General features: G+C 45.3%; 1 protein-coding gene across 1 annotated transcript in view; it reads right to left on the minus strand.

Moving 5' to 3' along the window:
• Positions 1-928: 928 nt before the first annotated feature.
• LOC143957208 (uncharacterized) overlaps positions 929-11658 on the minus strand; it is a 165529-nt gene continuing 154799 nt past the window's right edge. Inside the window, exons 15-19 of the mRNA XM_077467352.1 lie at positions 9645-9840; positions 9251-9352; positions 7135-7229; positions 6937-7009; positions 929-6154 (exon numbers count right to left, since the gene is read on the minus strand). Coding sequence (XP_077323478.1) covers positions 5283-6154; positions 6937-7009; positions 7135-7229; positions 9251-9352; positions 9645-9840 — 1338 coding nt within the window. The 3' untranslated portion in view covers positions 929-5282. The remainder of the gene's footprint in view (positions 6155-6936; positions 7010-7134; positions 7230-9250; positions 9353-9644; positions 9841-11658) is intronic.

An 11658-nucleotide genomic window follows, 5' to 3' on the forward strand; every position in this document is an offset into this window, starting at 1 on the left:
CATATGGATCTCAAAAGTCAAAGTAAAGGAAGAACCTCCAGATTGCGCACATCTTCTGGGCTGAGAGTGACTCAGAAAGTATTGAAGCTATCGGATTAGCCAGACAACAAGCAGAAGGTGGGGTCAGCAGTGGCAGTCTCCAGTCACTTCAGGTTCATGTGTATATAATCTGGGAGTGTCTGGTGCAGACTTCACATCTGGTGTGCAGCGGGAAGATGAGCGGGGTCCGCACTGGAGAGGAGCAACTAGCAGATGGCACATGTGGTGTGCAACATGGGAATGCTATAGCAGAAGGTGAGCGGGGACTGGTGGAGAGAGGACTGAGCAGCAGAGGATCAGCAAAGCTGGGGGACCGAGCAGGAGAAACTAGCAGATGTCACATGTGGTGCGCAGCTTGGAAGCAATATAGCGGGAGGTGAGTGGGGACCAAGGAGAGAGAGGAGGATCAGCAAAGCAGAAGATCAGCAGAGCTGGTGGTTACTAGTCAATTTGGCGTCAGCAGAGCTAGGGGTACTACTGAGCAGGGGATCGTCTGAACAAGGGTACTAATAAGCTGGGGTGTTTAGAAAGCACAAGGCTTTCTTCGGAGATATGAGAGCTTGAAGTTGCAGGCTAGAGGTGCTTAGGAAAAACAAGGGCTTCCTCAAAGAGAAGAGAAGAGTGCCTGTGTCTACAGGCTATGAACCACCCTCACTGCAAAAATTCAGCAATGCTGAAACTAACGTAACCCCAGCGCAGGCACGGGACTGATGTCATCTCGGCACAGCCAATGACAGCAGCAGGTGATCGAGACCTGGAAGCCGGGCCACCCGGAGATGTCAGCAGCCAGTAGGGAGTTCCGAGACGGTGCATCGCTGGATTGAAGGTGCGTAAAGTTCCGCTTTAACAGTTTTTTTTTTATTGTTGCATAAAAAAAAAAAAACATACAAAATTTAAAAAAGAGCCTTTATTTCATTTGTAAATAACTTTGCAATGCTTTGTACCAGATTTATAGTTTTAGTTTCATTTCAAACAGGATAAATTACAGCATACAATGACTACTTTTTATTTACAATATCAATGCCTTAAAAAGTATTCATACCCCTTGAAATTTTACACATTTTGTCATGTTACAACCAAAAACGTAAATGTATTTTATGTGTTGGACCAACACAAAGTGCCACATAATTGTGAAGTGGAAGTAAATGATTTTCAATTTGTTTACAAATAAATATGTGAAAAGTGTTGCGTGCATTTGTATTCAGCCCCCTTTACGCTGATACCCCTAACTAAAATCTAGTGGAACCAATTGCCTTCAGAAGTCACCTAATTAGTAAATAGAATCCACCTGTGTGTAATTTAATCTCAGTATAAATACAGCTGTTCTGTGAAGGCCTCAGAGGTTTGTTAGAGAATATTTGTGAAAAAACAGCATTATGAAGGCCAAGGAACACACCAGACAGATCAGGGATAAGGCTCCATGCACACTGGAGCTCATGAACTGCAGTTTATTGGAGTTTGGGCGTTTTTTTTAAAAGCCCATAAACTCCACTCTGTGTTAGCCTATATGTCCATACACACATGGACGTTTTTTAGCTTTAATGAGCAGTGGAGTTTATGGGCTTTTTTCTGAATGCCAGAAATTTGCGTTTTTCACCAGAAAAAAACGACGAACGCCAATAAACGCTCATAAACACGCGTTAATTAGTGTTCGGCGTTCTATTTTTTCAATGCATTGTAGGAGTTTGGAATGCACTGTGGGATTTTAGGAGTGTCCTCTGTGTATTTTTATTAAAAACGCCCATAAATGCTAACGCTCATAAACGCTAGTACAAAACGCTGTTAAAAGCAGGTTTTTCAACCAGCGTTTTCTGCCAGCAATCTGGCATCCAGAAAAAGCTTTTTTGAGCTTCAGTGTGCATGGAGCCTATAGTTGTGGAGAAGTTTAAAGCAGGGTTAGGTTATAAAAAAATATCCCAAGCTTTGAACATCCCACGGATCACTGATCAATCCGTAACCCGAAAATGGAAAGAGTATGGCACAACTGCAAACCTACCAAGACATGGCCGTCCACCTAAACTGACAGGCCGGGCAAGGAGAGCATTAAAGGGGTTGTAAAGGTAAATGTTTTTTCACCTTAATGCATTCTATGCATTAAGGTGAAAAAACATCTCACACTGCCGGCGCCCCCAGTCCCCCCGTTTTACTTACCTGACCCCTCGAAAATCCCGCACTCGCCCCCGCCGTCCTCTTCGCCGCTCAGCCTGGCCGCTGATTGGCTGGAGTGGATGGATTGAAAGCAGCGCAGCCATTGGCTCGCGCTGCTGTCAATCACATCCAATGACGCAGCGCGCCGGGGGGCGGGGCCTTGTGATACAGCGAGCGGCTATAGCCGCCGGCTGTATCACGGGAGCGCGCCCGCAGTGCTTCTCACCAATGCGAGGGAGCTCGCATTAACGTGAGAAGAACCTGTGGGAGGAAGCAGAGACAGCCGCCGAGGGACCCCAGAAGAGCAGGTTCGGGGCCACTCTGTGCAAAACGAGCTGCACAGTGGAGGTAAGTATGACATGTTTGTTATTTTAAAAAAATAAAAATTTTTACTTTACAACCCCTTTAATCAGAGAAGCAGCCAAGAGGCCCATGGTAACTCTGGAGGAGCTGCAGAGATCCACAGCTCAGGTGGGAGAATCTGTCCACAGGACAACTACTAGTCGTGCACTTCACAAATCTGCCTTTTATGGAAGAAGAAAGCCATTGTTGAAAGAAAGCCAAAAGAAGTCCCACGAGAAGCCATGTGGAAGACACAGCATACATTCAGAAGAAGGTGCTCTGGTCAGATGAGACCAAAATTGAACTTTTTGGCCTAAAAGCAAAACGCTGTGTGGCAGAAAACTAACACTGCACATCACCCTGAACACACCATCCCCACCGTGAAACATGGTGGTGGCAGCATCATGTTGTGGGGAAGCTTTTCTTCAGCAGGGACAGGGAAGCTGGTCAGAGTTGATGAGAAGATCCAAATACAGGGCAATTTTAGAAGAAAACCTGTTAGAGTGTGCAAGACTTGAGACTGGGGTGGAGGTTCACCTTCCAGCAGGACAACGACCCTAAAAATACAGCCAGAGCTACAATGGAATGGTTTACCTCAAAGCATATTCATGTGTTAGCAGTCAAAGTCCAGACCTAAATCCAATTGAGAATCTGTGGCAAGACTTGAAAATTGTTGTTCACAGGCGCTCTCCATCCAATCTGACAGAGATTGAGCTATTTTGCAAAGAATTAAGAAAAATGTCACTCTCTAGATGTGCAAAATTGGTAGAGACATCCCCAAAAAGACTTGCAGCTGTAATTGCAGTGAAAGGAGGTTCTACAAAGTATTGACCATTTATCATTTTCCTTCCACTTCACAATTATGTGCCACTTTGTGTTGGTCTATCACATAAAATACATTTACATTTCTGGTTGTATCATGACAAAATCACAAGGGGTATGAATACTTATTCAAGGCATTTTATATATATATATATATATATATATATATATATATTTTTTTTTTTTAAGTAATACTGATCAAAGAAGAAAAGTGTTTTTAGTTTAAGTTTTGTTACTGTTCAGTCTATGGATTGTGCATAAATAAAACCATTTTGTGCTAAACTGTCTGAGCAGAAGAAAGCCTTGCTTGTCATGGATAGGGGGTGTATTTTTTAAAACATGCAGAGCTGCGTTTGTGAAACTGCATGTAAATGTGCTCTGTCTGAATTCCAGAAAATCAAATGTTATTAGCCAATTTTCTATCCAGGCTGAATGTTGTTGTTTAATAGTGTAAATCAGGAAAATACCACATTATGGCCACTAGATGTTCTATAACAGTGATGGTGAACCTTGGCCCCCCACATTTTTGGAACCCATGATGCTCAACTACACTGCAGAGTGCATGAGCATCATGGCAAATGTAGTTCCAAAACATCTGGGGTGCCAAGGTTCGCCATCACTGTTCTATAACGTCTGCTCCATCTAGGGGTAGTTTTTCTGACACACTTATGAATGAATAACATTTGATCTGGAAAGAAAATAGCCTAGTGACATTCGATCCTCTGGAATTCACATAGAACAAATGTACGTGCAGTTTAGCAGAGCAAATAGATCTGACATTTTATTTATAAATCTACCCCCATATGTATTACTTTGTTTTGCTATCCCCAGTATTGCCAAAAAACAGGCTCATAGCAGAAAGAAAAAAAAAAAAAACTCCACGGGTGACAGATAATAGCAGGTGGCTGACCCACGCCTGCATACCTCTGAAGGGCATGTAGCCACTCAGGGTTGTACACATGTCATGGCATTGAGGCTTCGCTTTAACAATGAAACGCATTTAAGGCCTTTTTCACACAGATGGCCAGAGGGCAGTAAAAACAGGGGATTCAGATGCAGTTTTATTCCCCAAACCTCCCACCTAAAGCCTTTCATACAGCCGGAGGGGGCTGCTCACATGCCACAGCCAGATACTCTGAGTTGTGGCTGTGGCAAATTTAACACAGTAGGATATGTCAAGTTGACAGGTGGCACCGCCTGTCAAACTCACACATTTAAGTCCAGCTAAACTCACATATTTAATTCCATAGGGCTAAACTACAATCGCGAACCAAACGCTAGGCTAGCTGTTGTGACCTATTGGTACACAGGGGTGCTGGAATTTAGAAAAAAAACGTAGTGTTTAAACCTCAAAAAATTGTGCTTCAATACGAGTCCATCAGAACGTTTAAAGAGGATCATCAAAAAAGTTTAAAATGTTTTCAGGTCCGTAGGCACAAGGATTTCCATAGCATCTGTATAACGGGGGTCATGTTCGTACCTTACAGAATAGATAGGTTCCTTACATTGGATCATGAAAGATGGTGACATCAGATGCCAGCTCCTTCTTTTATACGAGGTTCAACTGCCGTTATCAACTCAACCAATCTAAGGAAGCCAGAGGTGTGTAGGTGGAATTGGGTCAACATGAACCATCAAGAATTTCAAGATTTTCCACCATGTTGAACTTGGTTAGAGACTTTCTCCAAATCCCCCTTAGAAAGGAGAGATGTGAATGTCCTATATGGAGGCCCGGGAAAAATGCCAACATTTGCTCCATTGGATTCCTGCAATGTTACTATAATCATTCATTTAAAAAAGAAAGATTAGACCCACTTGGGGAATCTATGGGGTAAAGCAAGCTGTTTGTATTTGGGCAGGACACCCGACTTGATTTCTGTACAAAAACTAAGTGGGGACCTGAAGACAGGACTCTTGTTTCGACTGACGGCTCAGATAATGGGCACTTCTATCCTGTGCATTTTCCTCCGATGCTTGGCCAGCCCCGACTTCTGCCTGAAGAACTTGCCGCAGTCCGGACAGGAAAATGGTTTCTCCCCCGTATGAAGTCTCATGTGGTCCATGAGATGTTGTTTCTTGGTGAAACCTTTCCCACACTCCGAGCAGGAATAGGGCTTCTCTCCAGAGTGCATCTTTTCATGAATGATAAAGACGGACCTGGCGATGAAACCTTTGCCGCATTCGGAGCACATATAGGGATAGTCACCTGTATGGATCCGCTTATGCTTCACCATGTCTGACTTGTCGGTGAAGCACTTCCCACATATGGAACATTCATAGGGCTTCTCACCCGAGTGAATCCTACGGTGGCTAATGAGCGTTCTCTTGTTGGTGAAATGTTTGCCGCATTCGAGACAGGAAAACGGCTTCTCGCCTGTGTGAGTCCTTTGGTGGGAGTCCAAGGAAGCCTTCTGGGCAAAACATTTGCCACACTCAAAGCAGGAATATGGCTTCTCTCCTGTGTGGGTCCTTTTATGGAGGACGACATTTGACTTTTCTCCAAATCGCTTCCCGCAGATCGAACAGGAGAATGGCTTCTCCCCCGTGTGAACTCTCTGGTGCTTAATGAGATTGGAGTTCTGGTCAAAGCACTTGCCACATTCGGAACACGAATATGGTTTCTCTCCCAGGTGGACAGTCTGGATGTGTCTGAGGAGGCTTGACCTCCGGCTGTAACACTTCCCACACTTAGAACATGAAGCCGATTCATCGCCTTTACGGGCGTTACGAGATGTTATGGATTTGGAAGCGTCTTCTCCTTCATTGTCCATTGAGGTCAAGGTATGGGTTTCATATTGGCCATCTGGAGGAAATAAGAAAAGTGAAGAGAACTGGTATTATTAAACAAAGACCTTAGGGGAAATACACTTTATGGCCAAACATTTGTGGACACCTGATGATCACACCAACCTATATGAACTAAATATTTAGTCACCCCTTCAGATTATTGAGTTCATGAGTTTCAGGTGAAGGTACTGCTAACGCTCCAGCATACAAAGATATTTTAGACAATTGTACACTTCTAACCTCGTTGTTCCAGCATGACCGTGCCCCTGTGCACAAAGGCAGCTTCAAAAATACATGGCTTCCCACCTTTGCTATAGAGAAACTCAAGTGCCCTGCAGAGAGCCTTGACCTCAACCTTGCTGAACACCTTTGGGATGAACTGGAACGTAAGTTGCGAGCCAGGTCATCCTATCTAACATCTGTACCTAACCCTGCAAATTCTCCATAGGCAGAATGGGCACAAATTCCCACAGACACACTCCTGGATCTTGGGGAAAGCTTTCTCAGATGAGTGGAGGCTGCTAAAGATGCAAAAGGAGAGCAAACTCCATGTTGATGGTCATGGGTTTGGAATGGGATATCCAAATAACCCATATACAGTAAGTGTGATAGTAAGATATCCACTTTGGGCCATATTGCGCCAAATTATTGCCATAAACTTTTTGTCAAAATGTTTGATTTATACAATCAGTTGACAGAATTCTGACACTGGGCACATACTGTTTTGCTGATACTGTCTACTGACCGAGGACATGGAGAATCTAGGACTCCTTTCTGGATTTAGTGCTTAGTACTCACCAGTGCTGATCTCTGGAGGACTGTCATCCTCTTCCTCTTTAACAAAGATTTTAAAATTAAGCAAATCTGCAGCCTGAAATAAAGAATACACGTATTATATCAACTAAACAGATAACGGCTTCGTCATATCCCCTAAATCCATGCACAGATCATATCAATTCAAATTTATATTTAGTACGATCCTAAGAATCCTGCTACCTGATAAACCTGGGATATCCTACAGCTTGTCTGTGTGGACGCCTCAGATGATGGAGGACAAGGACATTCCGGTGGGTTTTTGTTATTGCATCCATCTGTAGGAAACACAAAAATATAGATTGGATTTCCTAGATGTCTGTATTTTCAAAGCTGAAGTTTAACCAGCCTATATTTTGCTTTCCTGGAGGTCTACTGCTCCTGTCAATGAATTCTGAATGATCTGAGAATCATCTCAAACTGATGTTATAGACAAAAGCTCAAAAGCCCATGGACACAGCCACTCAACTTGCCCACAACCTAATTTCCCATTGTTGGTGTCACTGGGAAGAATAGTGGCCCATCGTTGATCTCAGTGGGAGGAATAGTGGCCCATCGTTGGTGTCAGTGGGAGGAATAGTGGCCCATCGTTGGTGTCAGTGGGAGGAATAGTGGCCCATCGTTGGTGTCAGTGGGAGGAATAGTGGCCCATCGTTGGTGTCAGTGGGAGGAATAGTGGCCCATCGTTGGTGTCAGTGGGAGGAATAGTGGCCCATCGTTGGTGTCAGTGGAAGGACTAGTGGCCCATCGTTGGTGTCAGTGGGAGGAATAGTGGCCCATCGTTGGTGTCAGTGGGAGGAATAGTGGCCCATCGTTGGTGTCAGTGGGAGGAATAGTGGCCCATCGTTGGTGTCAGTGGGAGGAATAGTGGCCCATCGTTGGTGTCAGTGGGGGGAAGTGTCTCATCACTGGTGTCAGTGAAAGGATTAGTGGCCCATCGCTGGTGTGAATGAGAGGAATAGTGGCCCATTTTTGGTGTCAGTGGGAGGAATAGTATCCCATCCCTGGGGTTCACTGGGAGGAATAGTGGCCCACCTCCGGTGTCAGTGGGAGGAATAGTGGCCCATCGTCGGTGTCAGTGGGAGGAATAGTGGCCCATCTTCGGTGTCAGTGAGGGGAAGTGGCCCATCGTTGGTGTCAGTGAGGGGAAGTGGCCCATCAATGGTGTCAGTAGACCATCGTTGGTGTCAGTGGGGGGAGTGGCCCATCGTTGGTGTCAGTGGGGGGAGTGGCCCATTGTTGGTGTCAGTGGGGGGAGTGGCCCATTGTTGGTGTCAGTGGGGGGAATAGTGGCCCATTGTTGGTGTCAATGAATTCTAAATGATCTCAGAATCATCTCAAACTGATGTTATAGACAAAATCTCAAAAGCCCATGGACACAGCCACCCAACTTGCCCACAACCTAATTTCCTATCGTTGGAGTCACTGGGAGGAATAGTAGCCCATCGTTGGTGTCAGTGAGAGGAATAGTGGCCCATCGTTGGTCTCAGGGGGAGGAATAGTGGCCCACCGTCGGTCTCAGTGGGAGGAATAGTGGCCCATCGTCGGTCTCAGTGGGAGGAATAGTGGCCCATCGTTGGTCTCAGTGGGAGGAATAGTGGCCCATCGCTGGTGTCAGTGAAAGGAATAGTGGCCCATTGCTGGTGTTAGTGGGAAGAATTTTGGCCCATTGTTGGTGTTAGTGGGAGGGGGGAGTGGCCCATTGCTGGTGTTAGTGGGAGTGGCCCATTGTTGGTGTCAGTGGGAGGAATAGTGGCCCATTGTTGGTGTTAGTGAGAGGAACTGTGCCCCAATTGTTGGTATCAATGGAAGGAACAGTGCCCCATCGCTGGTGTCAGTGGGAGGAATAGTGCCCTTTTGATGGTGTCATTGGAAGAAATAATGCCGCATTGTTGGTGCCAGCTACAGGAATTATGCCCCATTGTTAGTGTCAGTGGATGGAATAGTGGTCCAAGGGCTGGATAAAGGAAAGCAAAGGGCCACAGTTTGGAGAACAGTTTTTCATCTTCCCCCTGCTGTGCTCTAAGAATTGAAGTCAATCATGCCAGGTCCAATTCCCGATAAGGCTGCCTGCAGTTCCAACGCTGATTATTATCTGATTATAGGAGTTATGGCAAAGAAAGCACCACTGGCATTCCTTTGGGTCTGAATGGCCAAGGCTGACATGTCTAAAGGGATTTTGGGATTAGCCTTTTCAACCAGTTGCAGGACAAATATACAGAGCCCAAATGGTCAATAAAGAATCTCCGAACAAGGAGAATCTGGGACTCTTTTTCTGGATTAAGTATTTATTACTCACCTGTGCTGATCTCTAAAGGGATTTCCTCCTCTTTAATCTTCAAAGGTCTTCTGTCCTTCTCCAATGTGACATTTTCTGGAGTCCCTCTGGTGTCTCCGGGGTCTGTGAATAAAGAAGAGAGTGAAGCCCCCTGTACTGGACTGTATGAGAGACCCCAGAGAGTGTGTGTGGGGGGAGACTGGTCATGTCTCTTGGCTGGTAACACACAATGACATGATGGGAGGAGGAGATCCGGAGTCTAATAGAGGCTGATGGCTCCTGACTCCCCCACTGGGCACATACTGTCTCCCCATTACTGTCTACTGACAGAGGAGGGGGGAGGAGAAGAGATTGTTGTAGTGACTGAACAAGGAGAATCTGGGACTCTTCTCTGGATTTAGTGTTTATTCCTCACCTGTGCTGATCTCTGGAGGAAATTCCTGCTCCCTACATAACTTTTTGTCCATCTCTTCGTCATCATTCATCGCTTCAACTTTAATGATATTTAGGTCGTCCTCTTCGAGGTCCTCCATCATGGCGTCCTTGTATAGATCCTTGTGTCCTTCTAAAAGCTTTCCTTGTCCATGACTAGAAGTCCATCTGGTTGGCTGCTACATATATTTACCTGCAATAGATGAGTTTAGAAAGGAAGAAATATAACTTGCAATTTTGGTTAAGAGTCCAAAAACCCCAACAGGATAGTTTTGGACAGAGTAAGAAGGGTTAAAACCCATCAGTTGATTTTCTTTTTTGCTGCCGTATCCCTTTGGGGGGATTTGCTTTGTTTTCTGTCTCAGAGATCCTACAGCATGGGTCAAACAAAAGGCCCACATACCAAATCCGGCCCGCTGGGCCATTCCATGTGGCCATCACACCTTTCCTGCAACTGTGGCACCCACCTCGTATCTGCCCCTACCTTGTCTAAGCAGTCGGCAGCAGAGAGTAGGACAGAACTCCTCCTACAGATCCTGTGCTCCTCTGCACATCATTAGAGATGCTTGTCTCTACGCGCCCCCACCCCCGTCTCAGCATTCGGCAACAGAGAGTAGGACAGAACTCCTCCTACAGATCCTGCGCTCCTCTGCACATCATCAGAGATGCTTGTCTCTATGCGCCCCCACCCCCGTCTCAGCATTCGGCAACAGAGAGTAGGACAGAACTCCTCCACCAGATCCTACGATCCTCTGCACATCATCAGAGATGCTTGTCTCTACGCGCCCCCACCCCTGTCTCAGCATTCGGCAACAGAGAGTAGGACAGAACTCCTCCTTCAGATCCTGTGCTCCTCTGCACAGCATCAGAGATGCTTGTCTCTATGCGCCCCCACCCGTCTCAGCATTCGGCAACAGAGAGTAGGAGAGAACTCCTCCTACAGATCCTACACTCCTCTGCACATCATCAGAGATGCTTGTCTCTTTGCACCCCCACCCCTGTCTCAGCATTCGGCAGCAGAGAGTAGGACAGAACTCCTCCTACAGATCCTGCGCCTCTCTTTGCTGCCGAAGCACCACCTAGTCTTCGCCTCCCCTGGTCTCACTATTCGAAGATGTTGCATCATGTTCCAAATTCCATAAATTCAGCCATAGCCTGTATATACTGCATTATATATACCCTTCACTGGCAGATTATTGGAGTATTTTTAGGGCACACCGGCCAATCGCATGGAAGATATCATCATTTAAGAGCAGATAAAGAGAAAAAAGGAACTGCCCTATTGGTTAGTATGGGTCCCCCCCACCACCCTTACATTTTACTGACACCCCAATAATGACTGATTTGGGATTAGTCTACAATGTGACAGATATGTACTGTAGTAATGTCATTTCTTTGTCTCCCCTGTATAAGAATAAAAATGCAATATTACCTCTTCGTCTCTGTGCAGCCATTCTCCAGCCTGAACCCTCCACCAACATTCTGCACTCAATGGTACTCCTCCCTGTCTTTTCCCCTGGACTACAACAAAATGGCCACCAGATTTTCCAAAGCAAGCACACACATCCAAATCTTTAAATTTTGAATCATAATAGCATACCTCAATTAAAGCAAAGAACATCTGGCTTATGAAAACCGAAATTCGTTGTATTTAAGGAACTGTACTTGAGCAAACAGGCTCTGTGTGCTACAAGAAAATGGCTGCATCAACGCTGTAGATGTAATGTAAAGAATTCGTCCTCTAGAGGGAGCAGTGTGTGATCTCAGGTCAATAGGCAGGGCCTTCTTGCAGCCATGTTGTTGTAGCTCAAAGGAGAGGACAGGAATGAGATTAGCAATGTTGGATGCCTGGTGGGGGTCTGGGATCTGGACAGTGAGAAGGGGATAATGTACACAGGAGGCTAGATAGAAAAAATATTACATATACACACACATATATATATATATATATATATATATATATATATATATATATATATATATATATATATATATAT

Source organism: Lithobates pipiens, unplaced genomic scaffold (assembly GCF_037356315.1).
Source record: "Lithobates pipiens isolate NorthernLeopardFrog02 unplaced genomic scaffold, aLitPip1_a1.2 Scaffold_51, whole genome shotgun sequence".
Lineage (NCBI taxonomy): Eukaryota > Metazoa > Chordata > Amphibia > Anura > Ranidae > Lithobates > Lithobates pipiens.